At 43.9% G+C, this 16,872-nt stretch overlaps 1 protein-coding gene across 2 annotated transcripts in view; it reads right to left on the bottom strand.

Annotated features, from left to right (window-relative positions):
• The window catches only part of LOC118207028 (anthrax toxin receptor 1-like), a 40,145-nt gene that overhangs the window by 12,258 nt on the left and 11,015 nt on the right, over positions 1-16,872 (bottom strand). For both annotated transcript variants that reach the window (XM_035380283.1, XM_035380282.1), the window contains 13 exons: positions 14,978-15,059; positions 14,856-14,889; positions 14,588-14,667; positions 13,605-13,673; positions 13,276-13,356; positions 12,256-12,316; positions 10,644-10,742; positions 7,418-7,487; positions 7,169-7,247; positions 6,307-6,402; positions 3,957-3,998; positions 1,211-1,306; positions 508-675 (listed from right to left, as the gene is read on the bottom strand). In XM_035380283.1, coding sequence (XP_035236174.1) covers positions 508-675; positions 1,211-1,306; positions 3,957-3,998; positions 6,307-6,402; positions 7,169-7,247; positions 7,418-7,487; positions 10,644-10,742; positions 12,256-12,316; positions 13,276-13,356; positions 13,605-13,673; positions 14,588-14,667; positions 14,856-14,889; positions 14,978-15,059 — 1,057 coding nt within the window. The remainder of the gene's footprint in view (positions 1-507; positions 676-1,210; positions 1,307-3,956; positions 3,999-6,306; positions 6,403-7,168; positions 7,248-7,417; positions 7,488-10,643; positions 10,743-12,255; positions 12,317-13,275; positions 13,357-13,604; positions 13,674-14,587; positions 14,668-14,855; positions 14,890-14,977; positions 15,060-16,872) is intronic.

Genomic DNA, 16,872 nt, shown 5'->3' with positions numbered 1-16,872 from the left:
GACTGAGACAGTCAGAGACACCAAACATCATCATTTACCTGCCCAGTAATCACAATTAGAGATGATGAAGGACAAATCTGCTGAGTCTAGGCTTTTAGACTAAGACCCAGCATTGGCTATGAAAGGCTTTTACTGTGATAGTTGGATTCTGCTATGCTCTTTCAGGCCCCAGATGTTTATAACAGACAGCTGTGAAAAGGCTGTTGTGCAGCGGAGGGATATTCAAAAGGAGAACTAGCATAACAGATGTGCAGGCAGAGTGTGGATGTTCGGGAGTTTATGAGCCTTGATGACACAATGTTTTTTTTTTAACTGCTGCAGGTTGAAGGGGTGACAAGTCACCATTGCATGGGATCCTGCGTTGTCAAATAAATAAAATAGCTTCCTTTGTTGATGATATGATCACATCTGGCTCCCGTGGGCACAGAGAACATCCAATTATGCTCTCCCCTGGCGGGGGTGGGAGGAGCCACCTCCTGCCCTTCCCCCAGTTCAACTTTGACGTACCTTGATGGGCGAGTACCACTTTCGAGGTCCCAGTGGTTTGCGCATGCCGTTGTTGAGGGTGCGGGCCGGCGGCAGCTCAAACTCCTGCTCGGGCATCTTCACCCGCGCATTCTTGGCCTTCTCCAGCTTGGCACCTTCCTCCGTGGAGCCCTTCTCTCCCCAGCGAACCTGCAGCCGAGACGCATACATTCATACCGGCTCTGTATTTCTTTTGTAACTCTTCAGTAATGACCTTATTTTGATTTATAGTTAAAGGCTATTACTGAATCAGCTTTGGTCTGTATAAATTGTTGGTTTAATCCAGACAACGATCTTTGAATGGAAATGTAAATGATAACAAAAGAAGAGATACCTTACTGAAGCCATTGAGAACTGTGGCTGTAGCTATAGTCTAAGGCAGCTGTGTAGCTTTGGGTAATATAAAATACGATAAAGCTGTGGATAATAGAACATTATTGTGTTTATGGTAGAGGAAAGCTGGGGTCACTGTTTTGTATCAATTTGAGAGAGCACAGGTAAGCATTGTGCCACAGTCTAAAAGCCTGGCTCATCTCATACTGTGTGGGTACTGTGGTTGGTAGAGTGTGGTTGTGGATATTACCAAAGCTAAAGTATAGCTGTAGGTGCTGAGGAAGGAATTGTATGACCATGACTACTGAACAAGACATAATGTTGTGGTCAGAGTGCTAGCTGTAGCTGTCACCTCCATCCTTTTGATTCCTCCCACCCCTCTGCCCCCATAGTAGGAGGCGTCCACTGTAGGCCACTTCTTCTTAGGAAACCCATCATCCTCTTCATCCTAGAGAGAGAGAGAGAGAGACAGAGACAGAGAAAGAGAGAGACATCCTGTTAGTAAGGGCAACCTGCTTATAGGTCACCTGTCACCTCAGGGCTTCATGTGATAAGGTTACTGCAATAGCACAGTCAGTACACTCAGCTGCGGAGCGACTCATTACATCAGCTCTCCCTGATCTCGTCTCCTCTGATCCGCTTCAAAGTCTTTGTAACAGTGCCCAGCCTGGTATGACTTCATTCTTCCATCTTAAAATTAATGCCCACCCCCCAGCCCCCTGCAAATATTAGCTCCTTCGGTTTCCCACTTACTGCCAATGACCTTTGTCAAGCCTCAGGATGTGACGAAACCCATCAACTCCCCACCCCCCTCCTCAAATTCCAGTCTTTAATTCACCCACTCTGCATTCTGGAGCTGATCCATTCCACTGTGGCACGGTAGGGGTTGGGCCATTTCAACTAGCAGCTGAAAGAATAACCATCAGCAGCAGAGACTTACAATAAGTCCAAGGCCTTTGCTGAGTGGATAATTCCCTCAAGTCCCAGCTAGGGAAATCAAGTGGAGCGAGGTGTACAAATTTTAAATAAGGCAGGGTTCCACTTAATTTCTTAAAGGCTCAGACTAGCTACCTCAAAACAACATCGCTGCAATGAAGCTACTTCAGAACTGCTGCCTGTTCTTCTCAGATAGATAGATATGTGCAGTCATCTCACTGAAACAAACACATCAGGGTCACTCTGTCCCTCACCTCCTCTGGCAGCTTTTTTATTGTTTGACAATTCAACTTTTATGTCAGAGGGTAGGGTAGAAACCAAATGTGACAAATATTTAAACACAGAAACTTGGGAGGTTTTATGGCCTTACACAACAGTAATAGCTGTTGTGGTCATACTTGGAATTGTGGTAATAATAATAAGAAAAAATGTTTGATGTCCTAGTAACGTAGGCAGTCTATGAAATTCAACGTTTTCCTTTTGTTGTCCTGTGCTCAGTGTGAAATATTGTTCCATTAATCCGATTTGTGCTTCTGGCAGATTGTAAATTCTCAGTGGCCAGTTGAAAAACAGATGGCTTTGCAAGTGACCATAATTAGAACCTTTTGCAAACTTCACGAAGATGGGTCCCCAGTCCCCTTGATATTTCACCATAGAGTTAATATTGTTGCTTCATGTGATTATCCTTATGCAATCTTTCAAAGTGTTTACCAGTTCTGGTGTTTGGAAATGAATTCCAGACATCACCTGCATATCACAAGTCTATTGCCTCTCACAGATCTATCCATTTCACTTAGCCTCACCACAATGTTCAACAGCATAATATCATAATGTTTAATGAAGCAACAAAGGCCATTTGGCTCAATAAGGCTCATCACTTAAGCTACTATAGCATAACACTATATGAAGCCTTTCTCTGAACATTCAAAGAGTCTCAGCGTCCATTAGGAGTCCCAATGAGCTATACATTAATCACTACATATGATACATATTCAACATATGCCCAGTTATTCTTTTGACAAAATGAAACTTCAAACAAATTGTGTCAAGAGGAATGATGTTCCGAGATACAAATTGTTCTCAAAAAAATCTCAATGACAGATTTGAAACAAGGAGAATTTTAAAAATATCCTAGTAAATCGTAAATTGTAACTGTACAGTTTTTGGCTAGCAATGGGATGGTACATTGTCCTGAGAGAAAAAATAAAAATGGAGGAGCAATCTTCCTCGATATGACAGTGATAGAGGTGGAGGTGAGGGCTGGTGTAAGATAGGGAAGAGGAGTGCTTGAAGACTAAATCCAGTCTTGCCCTGCTTGTTTCCAGCAGAGACTGTTGATTGTCAGCTACTACGAACCTAGAGAGACATTCCTCCATGTTATGGCATTTCCTGTTTTTAAGAAAAAGCTAGTGAAGAAGAGACAGAATAAAGTAAAAAGAGGAGCAAAACAGAAAGGGGGGTGCTTTCTTCATAGCTGGAACATGTGGAAATATTTTGTAATCATCCCCTGGTTTTATATCTCTCTTTTATTTTGGAGCTGCTGTCGTTTAGTAAGATTGATTATTTTAATTAATAGCTCTTTGGTTTTGAAATTTGTTTATATGCTAATTAGACTTATGGGATTAAAGTCATTCTCAGACTGATCTATTTCACCAAAATATATATATGTATGCTTTGAAGTTTGAGGCAGCAGAAAGTAATTAAAGTCTGGAGATTTTCAGCAAAAAAAAACAAAGAAATACTATGAAATACAAAAGAAAGACTATGAAAGCAAGTGTATGCCTACGTATGTGTTTACATGTTATGATGACACCTGTGAATGGACCAGAGTAATGATTTCTTGGGACTTGAACAGCTGGAGCTACAAAGCAACTTTTGGACAGCCTTACTTTGATTAAGGTTTGGGAAGTATATAGTTCTGCCACTTTAAATTACTTCAGAGCACTTTTTTCCAAGGCACATTTTGTTAATTGAGACAATTTGAGTCTTCTGTGTTGGGTTCTGCAGAGGAAAGAGTTTGAGATCTTGGAGTGCTAGCTTTTTTCTTCAGAGCTCTCGTTTTGCTTTTTTTTAATCAAACAATACGGTCAACTTGACTGCAAAAACAACATGCTGGGCCGACATTCCAGAGATCTTGAAAACAGATACAAGGCGTCCCTTACCGAGCTGTCTTCAACAACCGGAGGAGGGGGTTCGTGGATAATCTGTGGAGGGGATAGAGAGAAAGAGAAGTCACACTTCATAACAAACACGTCAGAGCACATGATCTCCTCCGCTGTGGATTCCTACCTAACCTTTTTTTTTATTGGCGTGTCAGAGAGCCAAAGAAATGAGTTCAATGTGTGCCAAAAAAACTTGGTTACATGAAAACACATGACTGTGGAATTACTTTTTTCTTTCCCCTCTCTCTGGCGTTATTTACAGGGACGTTTCACTGACCTAGAAATCTGCCGTCCATCTGGCTCTTTTCCTAAACTGGAGAGTTTGGGTGGGTGGGTGGGTGGGTGGGTGGTGATGGTGGGGGGAGGGGCAGGGCCTGGAGTTGACAACACGAGGTGCCGCAAGAGAATGGTCATGTGCCTGTCCTCCTATTTTTCCCCCTTTGTTTTTGTTTTTGTAAGCTACGTGGAATTCTGGGCTGACACGCTCCTCAGCCATTCAGTCGCTACACTTGTAGGGCTGCCTCTTCCCGACCCAGCCAAGATTACGAAAACCTTCCACTGGAATACCAATGCGTGTCCAATACTCACACTAATGAGCACACGATTTGGCTCTTTTGACTGACAACTCAGTTGAAGCTGCATTAATTAAAGCAGCATGATCAATGAATTTGAGATGCAGCACAACACTCGCGTGAAGTGGTGAGTGCACCAGTCATAGAGGCGTGGATGTTTGTAGGGCAGCATTCCAGTGAACAAAAATCATGCAGCATTAACTAGCATCAAAAATGATGTCAAATGCAAAATTTGACGTTGCCCTTGCTCCTCTTGCGCCTACGACGCGAACGAATACTGTAATGAAACCAGACTTCTTTTTCCTTTGTGCTTTTCCAAGGGCTGAAATGCAAGCCCATTTTTCCATGGCAACCTGGGATCATTTTCCTAAACAGACCCGGGCAAAGGTGCCTATTGGAAGAAAGCGAGGGACACAGGAGGTGAAGAAACGAAGCCTGAGTAGTAAAAATAGAAATATTTTTCCATCTTCTCCCCCTACTCGACTTCAGCACTCGTAAAGACTCTTTCTATGGAGGGAGGAGTAACCTCTCTCAAGGCTGCTATAGAAGCACAAGCAGTCAGATCAGTTGGGTTAAATACTGTATGGAGTTCCTTAAATGAGAAGAGCAGAGTCCTGGAATGCGGTTGAAGTTCAGCTGAGGAGGTGCACAGGTGGGCATCTGATCTCCGTCTCCAGGGAGACTTGATGTCATCGCCGCGCAGGCGTTTTATCAGAGGTGTGTTGGTGTAACGCGCCGACCGCATCCCCCCGGAATGGGCCAGGCGCTGGAGACCCATGCTGATACTCCCCTCGCGCCCCTCTCTCGCCCCTCTCTCGTTCTCCCTTTCCCCAGACACCGCATTCCTCCCCTCGTCCAGCACTGCTGCTCTCCAAACTCCCGATCCAAGAAAAGAGTGATATAAAAACAGGCATGAAACAGATCCTCGCCGCGCTCCGTCTTCTTTTCTGTTTCCTCTTTTTTGTTCTTGTCCCTTTTTCCGGCTCTCTGCCGTTTGACAAATTTGTTTATAATCCAGGAGTCACACCTCTCCAACTTGTCTTCGAAGTTGCCTTTTTGGCTGTGCTCACAAGACTTCCTCTCTGGTTGGCCATGTACGGCTTGGATTGGACCCTTGAATGGACCAGTCTCCAGAGGTCAGTCTTCAGTGTACTTCAGTTCACAGGAGTCTCATTGCACACGGTAGCTTTGGCCCTCTGTAGACGGTCCTCAGCCACTCATCAATCACATCTCTAATGATGCTCTACCCTTTAACCTATCAGAGCCGTTCTTACTGAAAGTGAAGCTCGCTTGTTCTTCTGCTTGTTCGTGTCACACAGCCGCCGTGGAGGGAAATGGATTTCTGGTATGCAGATTCGCTTGACTTGGGTTTCAGTGACCCCACCGTGACACAAAATAATGTCTCCATCAAGTTCCATCCAGTCTTGACCTTTTCCAATAATGAGCTTGGTGAAGTATTAACCAACTGGAAGGAAGTTTAAAAAAAATCAAGAAGCCCTTTCCTTCAACTTCAAAAGCACTGAAACCATGTGAAACTTGTTTCGTTCAAATTCACTCAAAGCACTCCGTCTCTCGCACGACAGCACTGGAAAAGACATCATCCCTGAAACCTCAGTGAGGCCTAACAAGATGGCACATTTGAAATATGAGAGCTTTGAAAGAAGTCACACAGGCCCTTAAACCAAATGTAGCTGTTCATGCATTCCCAGGACCGTGGATGATAACCGGCCCCCTGGTGGTGTCGAGGTGCAATCGAGGAACAGGAGCGTCAGACTTACCACCGTGCAGCACAGGGGCCAGAACCACCAGACCAGGGCTAACACAAGCAGCAGCATCAGGATGAGCAGAGCAATGGCCAGGATTTTCCCATCAGACTGGTAGATGGAGAGGTTCACAGTAAAACAGGAAGAGAAAGACAGACTGAATGTCACAAACCTCATCACAATAAAGGGTTTAATCAGCTGCTGAATTTTTCAATGAGAAAGGACATCATCTAACAAGTGATGAGTGTATGATCAGACTGATGAACAAAAAGCACAAGTAACATTTTGTCCTTTGTCATTTGTACTTCCGAAATTGTTATTGTACAATGCTGAACAAAATTTTATGATAACGCTAATAACTATGAAAAACAGTAGTAGTTTATGGCTGGCGAGCATATGTGCACCTAGATAAAGTGGCACAGTAATCATATCATAACCAATTCATCTGGTCAGAGTATCCTAACAGCTACATATGCCACAGTAACCCAATCAGACTTGTATAGGCTACGCATGGCAACATTTCAATATTCTGAATAAAATATGATATTAAATCTGACACTGAAAATATTGAGCTCAGACATAAAATTCCCCTTATTCCCTTTTGTGGTCATATATGATCTTAGCTGGAACACAGTTTGCGGGGTTAAAGTATCGCTGAGGTAAATCTTCTCTTCTCAGTAAGTGTCAGCCTCCAAAGACTGAATGCACAGAGACATGCTGAACCACTCCATCCACTGGAATATAACGGATTATTTATTGCAGGGTTACCCTGATGAATGGGTTGTGTAATGAAACAGTAAGTGCTGAGAGCTGGAAGTGTCACACTGTGAAGAATCTGAGGACATGACACAATATCAAAGTGTGTGCAGATACTCACGCAGCCCATGGTCGTGATGGTGACTGAGCTAGAGATGAAGCTCAGGCCATCATTCATGCTGACGAAGAGAGAGGCCGCCCTGGAACAGAGAGAATGAGAGAGAGAGAGAAATACTGTTAAGAAAGGGAACACAGACAAGGGTCAGACGAAAATGTGGACAGACGGAGGCTGGGAGCAGTTAAAAATACGGAGGTTAGAAAGCAAGCCGGGGACGGGTTGGAGGGTCATGTGCGAGCAAGCTCTACTTACGTTCCCACTTCCCGGAGAACTGGCGCGGGGCAAAGTAGGTAAGTGTCCTTCACCACCAACGGCTTCTCCACTAGAGGGAGAGAGAAGGAAAGAGGAGAGTCATTTTTTTTATTCTACCACCACCTACCCACTTTCAGGAACAACTTTTAACACAAATTATACAAATAGGAAGAGGAGAGTCAACGTGCTGCATCATTGAATGGCCAATCCTGTTCACAGTTTTGGAAACAGGAATGTTGGTCCTGCAGAACAGATCAAAATTCCCATTTGTCAAACCAAAAACCAATGAAAGACGTACCCATATCTTGTTCTCAGGTATCCTAGCATATTGTCTAATGGTGAACAGTGTTTTGATCTGACCTCATAAAAACAAGTTTTTTGCCATGAAGCCATTTTTTGGAGTGTTTGATAAGCAGCCATCTCTTGTCTTCAGCAGTATACTCCTAACCCCGGTTAAATATTTTTTCAGTGTGAATATTTTATCTGTTCTCTACAAAAACAAAAGCCTACTAGAAAGACCAAAGAAGGTAAAATCTGGAAGCAGCTGGATGCACTGATTGTTTACACTCTTCATTTAGTTCATTTCGAAAGAAAGAATGACTTGAAACAAAAACAGAGCCCGGTTTAACAAAAACATGGATGCTGCTCCTCATTACACAATAGGGCAGTCACGAGCCTTCAACAAAACAGCTTGTTTGCCCTGGGCCCAGCAGAACGCATGCCAAAGCTGAGGAGAGTGACGTCAGCCCCACGTGATCTCCGCTTCTTAAGTGAAATACCACGCCAGACAGGAGATGGAGGGAGGGGGACTCAGAGAGCGTTAGGTAGATAGAACAACACACACGTGGGCCAGCTGGCCCTCACAAACCCCACATACCCTGCCAGATACTCCCATGCGCAGTTCACCACCACAGCCCAACACAAGCCGAGCAGAGGTGGCAGGTTTAATCTGTAATCTGCAATCTGGTCTGGGAAGAAGACCTGAGAACAGCCTCCCAAATGCTAGTTTTACAAACTCGGGTCTCTCGAAGCAAAGCTCAACCGCTGAGCTCCAGTCAATGCCAAAATGATTAGAGTGCTGGCGACGTGCCGTTGCCTCTGCATGACCCCAAATGCTTTACTGTTTAGACGACGCTTACAGTAATGGTCACAGTTTACTTCTTAGTAAATAGGATTGCATACGGTTTAAGCAAGACCTTTCAAGAAATTACTGTGAATTTACCAATAATTGCTATTTTGTAAGCAAGCACTTCCCAGTCAGGGAAGCAGATCACTCAGATCCCCCCCCCCCCCCCTTCCCAGTAATCCCCAGTACACAAAAGCAATCGCTGAAATGGTTTTTGTGCAAGGATACCACAATAAGATAAGGCACAACATGGCAAAACATGCCATCCACATGCGTTGAAGTGTGACCATCTACGCTCCACTGAAATGCTGAACACCATTGGCTGTTTTCTCTGTCTTTATTTTCAGGTTGATCAGAATATCTCTCTCTCTGTTATACTCTTGTCTTTTCCCGGATGTTTCGACTGCAGACTACCATTCAGCTGTTGAGCACATGTGCAGCTACACATAGTTCCTTTCTTGTCGTTCCCTTTAATCTTTGAGACGTTTAGTGGGGTTGGGTTGCGCAGGGGAGCGCGAGTGATGTCTGCGGATGTGAGGTGGCCGGGAATGGGGGGATGCAAACCATAACGCCTCGGCAAAGCCACCGTGCACGCACATCAGCAAACGGAGTCGCTACACGTTATTCAGGGGAGGCCTTTGCGGGGTTTAGAGTGGACAGCCTAGCCCTTTGGGAGTGAACAATCTCTATCAGACTGCAGGAACACCACATATTCCGATTTGGGGGCAAATGGAGAAAGGCAAGGGGAGGAGGGACTGGTGTAGGTAAGGGGGGAGACGGAGAGATGGCATTTCCTCTCGCAGATTGTTTCCATGTCCGCTGGTTATATAAGTTTTTGTTTTCCAGTCGCAAACCTCGGCATTTTGAGTCCTCGTTGTTTCAAGCGGCAGTTCAGCCGTGAGCGATATTTTTCTCCAGTCCGATTTGTGCTGACCTACACAACTGCTCACATCTGATAGAATGTAATGGGATTAAAGCCAGATGATTGGAACTTTAACGTCCCCCATGTGGTGCAATTTCATTACAGTTAATATTGCACATTGGTATTTACTGGGAACCATTACTTCCTCTTTAAATATGTAAATAACAGCTATTTAACTTTCTCTTAGAGGAACCAATCTAAATATTAATTTAGCAACAATATAATGCCAGCTTCTGTGCTAAGCAGGTATAGATAATGGATGGATGGATGTAGATCTTCCACTGGCTCTTCACTGCAAAACGATTACTTTTAATGGGTATTATAAACTTAAATTCAGATAACTTGTTTTTGTGGTTTTTAAATTAATGTTCTTTCCTGACCTGAGTGGTATCAAATCAAATAAAATCAAAATGTATTTTTAGAGCGCATTTCACAAACAATTCTCACAATAGGCTTCAGACAACCCTGGCTTAGATATACCCTAGCAGATAATTCTGCTTATTTTAAGTTATTTTTTCTCAAACCATGCTTATTTTTTGCAGTGTTGTAGGTAAACCATGTGTCCATTAGCTAAATGTCTTCTATGCTCCCCCTGGCTCAAACTCACAGGCTTGTTTGTGCTTTGGCCCTGGATTCGCTTCACTTTTGTTTGTAATTAGAGCATCAGAGTCCGCAGCTATGCGGTGGCGTGCATCCGAGGGGGCGGGCCCATCCATTAGGGGGGCTTGCAAAGGCGCCGGGGATATTTGGAAACGCCTCAACAATTTTTTTTCCTTGCTGTCTTGCGTGTGGTACTTTTCTTTTTTTTCTTCTTCTTCTTTTACGTCTCTCTCCTCTGGCTTGGCCATGTATTATTAAAGCATAAAATGTACCCTATAAAAGTGCAACATGGCAATGGTAGGTTCTAGAAACGACACTGGCATGGATTTGGTCTTGATGAAACCTGGTACCGGGCTCCTAAAGGATGAATGATTTGAGAGACCCCGATGAAGCGATCACAAACCCTGTAGTTTCTAACCCTCAGCTCCAACTCTGCCAGATCTTTTTACAAGAGTCCTATTTTTTTTTACATGGCTGAACTAGTTTCAAGAGTATTTGGAAAGCCAGTTCCTGCAGTGTTATTGTAGGGGGGACCTTCCCATTGGGTGCAGTCAGAATCCTTTAGCTTTTCTACTCACTTTTGGTCAGGGTGTCGTTGATGCGGAAACTGCACAGGACCTTCTCCACGTTGCGGGCGTGCAGGAAGCCATTTCCTTTCACCACCACTTGGAACGTCTCTGAAGTGGGAGGAGTGAAAGATGCAAATGAGTGAGGTGGAGACCAATCAGAAAATGCGACATTAACAAATACTGAGAGGAATATTTGCTTGGAAAGAAACAATCCCTCACACCACACGCTACTTTGTACAACCAATAGGTAGCTAGATGCATTCGTGGCATTACGCCACACACTATGTACAAGCAATAGGTAGCTAGACGTAATCTTGGCATTTGCTCAATGTCTGATGTTCTTTGAAAGGCAAGATTGTGCCAGCAGACTGTAGCCGTCGTGATGGTCTGTGCACTCACCATAGTGGTTACACAAAAGAAGCCCTTCACCAAAAGCCTCTAAAAAATGGCTATGCGGTTCAAGAGACTTGTAGTTATCCCGACAAGTGAGAAGTAGAGCGCTCGTTGAAGCCAAAACCCCAAAACCCAAAAGGCAGTGTATAAACACTTCATGCTACAGTAAGGCTGGCTGCTGACTGTAGACCCAAGGAGCAGGCAGCAGGAGAGATCTCAGCAGTGTCCTAGATTACGCTAAGCTGACACAACACTTTTTATATGGGTGTGAGTGGAGAAAGCAATCACAGAACATGTCGTAGGAAGAAATTCGAACACACAACCAACTGTAAACCAACTGCTGCTCACTTGTGTAGGCACAGAGTCAAAGGCTGAACATCTTCTGTCTTTTTGCAAGATCACAGATAAGGGTTTTTAAGCTTCTATTGCTATGTGACCCAAGTTGATTCAGCCATAGATTCATATTAGAAGTAGCACCACTTAAGGTTGATAAGGTACTTGACTCCATGACTGTACTGTACTTGTATTCATAATTGTACTCCTCATGGGGCTGAATACATTACATTCATAACCATTCACAAACATTCAAAGCCATTTGACATAGACAAGAAAGAGTGTGTATTGTGTAGTAACAGCAGGTCACAAGCCCTCATTCGCACAGCAACTAAATACAGTCATCCTTTCAGGTCTTAAAAGGTTCTATTTATACAATTATGGTAACAAATGTGTGCTACATCAACATCTGCCAGTCCAGCTACTCTACGCAAGTAGTTTAGTTCAACTTGATATACAAACATAAATTAACCTTTGTTAATTCCATGTGACCAGGAAGTATTGACAACAAGGTGTATTTGCACCATGGACAGCTTCCAAAAATTATTTCATATATAATTATTAAAACCATTTATAACTATAAACCCATAACAAGAGGATCTCTCTGGGCAATAAGCCACAAAAATAAAAGCTTCTAGTGAACCCGGTAGTCAAGCAACACCCACGGCAAAAAGAATAAATTCATTTTCTGGATTTGCCGAGAACTGGCCATGAATCCAAGTCCACCAGCAGGGGCAAATTAAGTGGCTGTTACTTGTTATATTATTCATTGCTCAGTAGACTCTTAAAACTCTCGGGGTAAGTCTATGATCAGAGTTGGTCTTGTAATGTGGTGGTAGAGGAGGCATGAACAGATTAATGGGGTTGCCTGATTAAGTCCAGAAATTTCACTTACCTCCTGCGCAGATGCTAGAGGGCTCAGCTGCTAGTATCTCAATACAGGACTTCTTTAATATCTGAAATGGGGAGAGAATGGGAGAATGCATAAGAATGCAGAACACATCTGGGATCACATGATCTCATAATGTTTAATAAGCATAACCATGCCAGTGCAAGAAGATCATACTGGGTGGGGAGGAGTACACGGGATCAAGTGATTACAGAAGTAACAATATTATAACATAGGGGTGTAAACGGCTCAAGTGCGGTCGATTGACCCTGCTCATCTTCCAATAACCCGACACTATGTACACTCACCCCTCCTGCCACTCCTTTTCGACCCCGATCTCTCAGAAACGCCTTCTTTACAGGAAGGTATATGACATGTGTTGGAAGACATGACTGATTTACTTCATGTAGGCCCATTTCCTTCAAGCAGAGCCAAGGGCTTTCATCGTGGCTTTAATTGGCACCAGATGGCAGTGGACCGGCCTGGGTCTGAGCGGCAGCCAGGGAGCCCTACTACCCAAAAAACAAGTGCTCCCTCCACGGACTTTCATTTTCGCTGCGTTCTTTTTTCGAAACCGGGTTTCGGTGAATAAGAAAACACAAAGCGACACTGCTCAAGTGGAAGTCTCAGTCAATGAGAAGGTAGAGGATACACAATGTATACTTTGATCCTGTTTGCAAAGCCCCCCACCCCAGTGGCTGCGATCAAAAGAAGGGGGGGGGGGAGGAGCCCAGGCACAGCAGGTTGTCTGCATTTGTTGCAGCCCTGGGGAGATTCCAAACTCTTCACCAGCTGAACGATTTCGCCATTTCTGTGCTTTTATTATTCATCGTTTTCATGTGCCCTGTTTTTTTTTTCTTTTTTTTTTTTTTCCTTTTGCAGTCATTGAGTTCATGGTTTGAGAGATGATGTGATATTTTAAGCCCCTGAAATTGCTAAAATGTGCTGCATTTAATCGCAGTGGAAATACCACTGTTTAACCTCAATCCCTGAGAATGGACCCTTGATGTATTGGTGGAGCCTTACCGAATCAATGACCCCCTGCAGAGCCTCAAACCCATCATTGACTGGGAACACATGGTCCTTGCTGTCCGCAATCTTTGCCAGCTGAGGAGGGCGAAAGAGGGAGAAATGTGTTAGAGAGTATAAAGTGATGTATAAAATGGCCTTTTAGGGTTTCAGTCTCTTCTCAGATACCCTTTTTGCCCACAATTGTTTTCTGGCCACCTCTGTCCAGCTGGAGTCTAGAGGTCATGCCGTCTCCAAACCAGCATTAAACCCTCTTCCGGCCCGCGTGTAAATCACCGCTTTTAGCCGCGGTAAATCAGAGCGCTCGCAAAGCCTTAAAATCTCACCTGCGTCTCATTGAAGTCCTTGACCCCCACGCAGTACACCGAGGCGCCCAGACTCCGCGAGCGGTTGGCCTGACAGGTATCCGGCAGATCAAGGGAGGAGAGAGACGGCAAAGAAAGTCAAACGTCTGGAACCAATTACGGCGCAGGGTTTTTTCGTCAAAAACGCGCATTGCAATTCGTCGCGCCGGCTTTTACGAAGGAAATTACAGGCTCCATTTCAGATCAGCAAGATCAGCGAATGCCCGCGCGTCTGATGTGGACGACAATTTACGATCGAGATGCAATCAGCGGCGGCAAAAACAAGTACGGTGGCAGAAGGAGAAGAGGGAGGGGCCACTGGTGCTGCGCAGACTGTATCACGCAGCCAAAGTGGCAGCTGAGTCGCTCTCGTCATTATCACTCTGCACCCTGTCCACTGTGAAGACATGTTCCCTGAGAGGGGTCAACTGGAATCTGTTACAGAAGGAGATATATGGATCCCTTCATCGATCATGCCATTGAGGCTGTTTGTGGCCCCTGGGTGATTCTCCGGGAACTGGTATGTGTGGGGCTGATTAGCCCATAATTCACCTCCAGCATATTTCCTGGAGGTGAAATATAGGCTCCTAATCCAGATGTGTAGCAAATAACCTTTCCTTTCACAGCGCAGATGGGAGGTATAAATTTGACAGATGTGCTGATCACCCCCTTTTCCTGTAACACTGACATTAAGGAACAGGGGGTCAAAGTGTTTGTGGAGTGATGGTTAACAGTGCAGGCCTTAGGTCATGCCAACTTAGGACCTTGTTTGCACACTTCATACCAAAACCTGGATTCAATCAACATTAGCTCTTGACTTTGGCACATTCACAATCGCCAAAGTTCAACAATCGCTAAAATTAGCCCGTGTGAAACTAGCGTTTGCATCTATTTTTACGTTATAGTTTATAATAGACATTTTTGGAATCCAGGTCTGACCATTTCTATCCAAGAGCATGCCTCACCTCTCTCTCAGCATAGTAGAAAAGGTCTTCATGCAGCTCCCCATCCGTTAGGGCGATGATAACGCTGGCTGTCCGGTACCCTGCCCACACAAACAGCACATTACTGCACAAATAGTACCTCACCTTTACCAAAGTCATGAATGGCTTGTAACTGCATGCCTAAATGGGGCCATAATGCTTTTAATCTAAACCATGACATAATAACAAAGAAATTATTTTTAAAACTATGTATTTATACAATTTATTCAAACTCATGACATTAGCTTACCTTCTGTGTTTCCATAGTATATCTGCTCACTGGCCTGAAAGAGAAATATCAGTTTATGGTAAAAAAAAAAGAAGATCTGGGCCAGTGCAGTGAAGCTATGAAGCTCAAGTGAGATGCCTCACCCTTTGGATGCCCTCGTGCATGTAGGTGTCTCCTCCTGGCTGCACCATCTGGAGCTCCTCTAAGCCCTTACGAATCCTCTCCCTGGAGAGGCACACAGGCAGGCAGCTGTAAACCTCCATCCTCAAACCACCAACTACCATCTCACAAAAGCTTCAGGGACATTCCATCTCACCTAACAGATTGATACTGCAGCTTAGTGCACAATCCTAAAAGACTGATACTAAAAACTAAGAAAAGAGAGGTACTCAAGGAGCAAATCGCCCACAAAGACACGCACACACACACGTACACACACACACACACGCGCGCACACACACGCACACACACCTTTTCTCTCTCTAGGGAGGAATGCGAGCCTTGGGCAGCCAATATAAACAAATAAAACTGAAGTCATTGGGGGACCAGGGAGCCCTGGTGGGTTGACTGTTTGCCAGACCTGGCATCTGGCCCTCTGGCTCTGCACTGAAACTGAGTCTCACTTTTTTGCTCTTGGGTGCTGGTACAGTGAGAATTCACAAAAGAGATGAGCTGGGTCCTGTTATCTCTCCAAACTTCAAGCAACTATTGGAACTTACTGTCGGTTTTGGGACTCATTAGATTATAATGGGTTGGAAACATGGACCAAATTGAAATCGCTTGGTCTGGTTTCTCTGCAGGACGCATACCTTCTGTTCACGTACCGACTTCTGCATCCTTTTCATCAATGTGCGTTGGGCAGGTTCAGGAGCGACTATATCTGATCGTTCTCGTCGTTCACATTGTTTCTTGAATTTGTAGGACAAGGCCCATATGTAGCACTTACGGATTTTCCAAGAATGTGTATCAAATTATTTTAATTCTAACTGCAATGTGCATACTAAACATGTTATGTGTGTGCGTGTGAGTGCACATGTGCATAGGCATTTATGAGGTACAAAGTAAGTTGAAAAGCAGATGTCATGTCATGAAAGCATTTTCATTAAGGCTGCATGTATAGATGGGTATGTTTTACATTGAGTCCGAATGGCAGAGTACAATTTTAGGTACAGTTTTCTTGACACTAAAGCCTTTCAGTTTAATCCTTAAGGATGGTTCCACGTCCGGATTGGTTTAAGATATTTCTACAAAAAAACATTTGAAAGGCAAGGAATCCAGGTTTGAACTGCATCCAAGCCTTTAATAAAAACTACAGAGGACATTTTAAATCCATGGTTGATAGGGAACACAAGTGACAAGGCAAGAAAAAAAGGGGTGCCTAATACAGGATAATATCAAGGAGACTTTCAGGCCTTTTCAACAAATGGAAAAAAACATAAAACTTTATATACCCAACTTGCCAAGTGACATTTTATTATAGACACTGAGCACAGTTTGGCTTCAGTCATGACTAATTTAGCCCTAAGAATGACAGCTGTACCTTGTGAAAGCAAGGGCCAAATGTTACACTCTGTCTCTCAAGGATCCTTCAGTAGATTCAAGACCTTTGTCATCATCACACGTGTTATAATGGTGCAAGTGCAGCCAAATAAACACCAATTTAAAAAATGGCAATGAGTCAGCTAGTAAAAACCAATTACTATATAATTGTACAAAACGCAATGCAAGCAAGAAATGTTGCATAAAGCAACTCAACTCAGCTCAGGACTTCCACAGGCACACGTCCCTAGCCTTTTCTTAAACTGAGCCTATTGTACAGGAGATTCATTCCAGTCTTTGATACACAAAGTAACCAAATTTATCAAATCAATGCGAGGTCAGTTGACTTGAGAAATCTGTCTTGTTTATACTTATCTACTTAACCAGGAATATGAAGGGTGTATCCTATAGCAGGTGATCACTTCATCTTTTATTTTTCCTTTTATTTGTGGCTATCTGAATGCCAGGGAGCGTAAGTGCAGCTGGAAGCAGCTCAAGC

The sequence above is a fragment of the Anguilla anguilla genome, chromosome 10, assembly GCF_013347855.1.
Source record: "Anguilla anguilla isolate fAngAng1 chromosome 10, fAngAng1.pri, whole genome shotgun sequence".
NCBI classification, from domain to species: Eukaryota; Metazoa; Chordata; class Actinopteri; order Anguilliformes; family Anguillidae; genus Anguilla; species Anguilla anguilla.
This window is presented reverse-complemented; position numbering and strand designations above follow the sequence as displayed.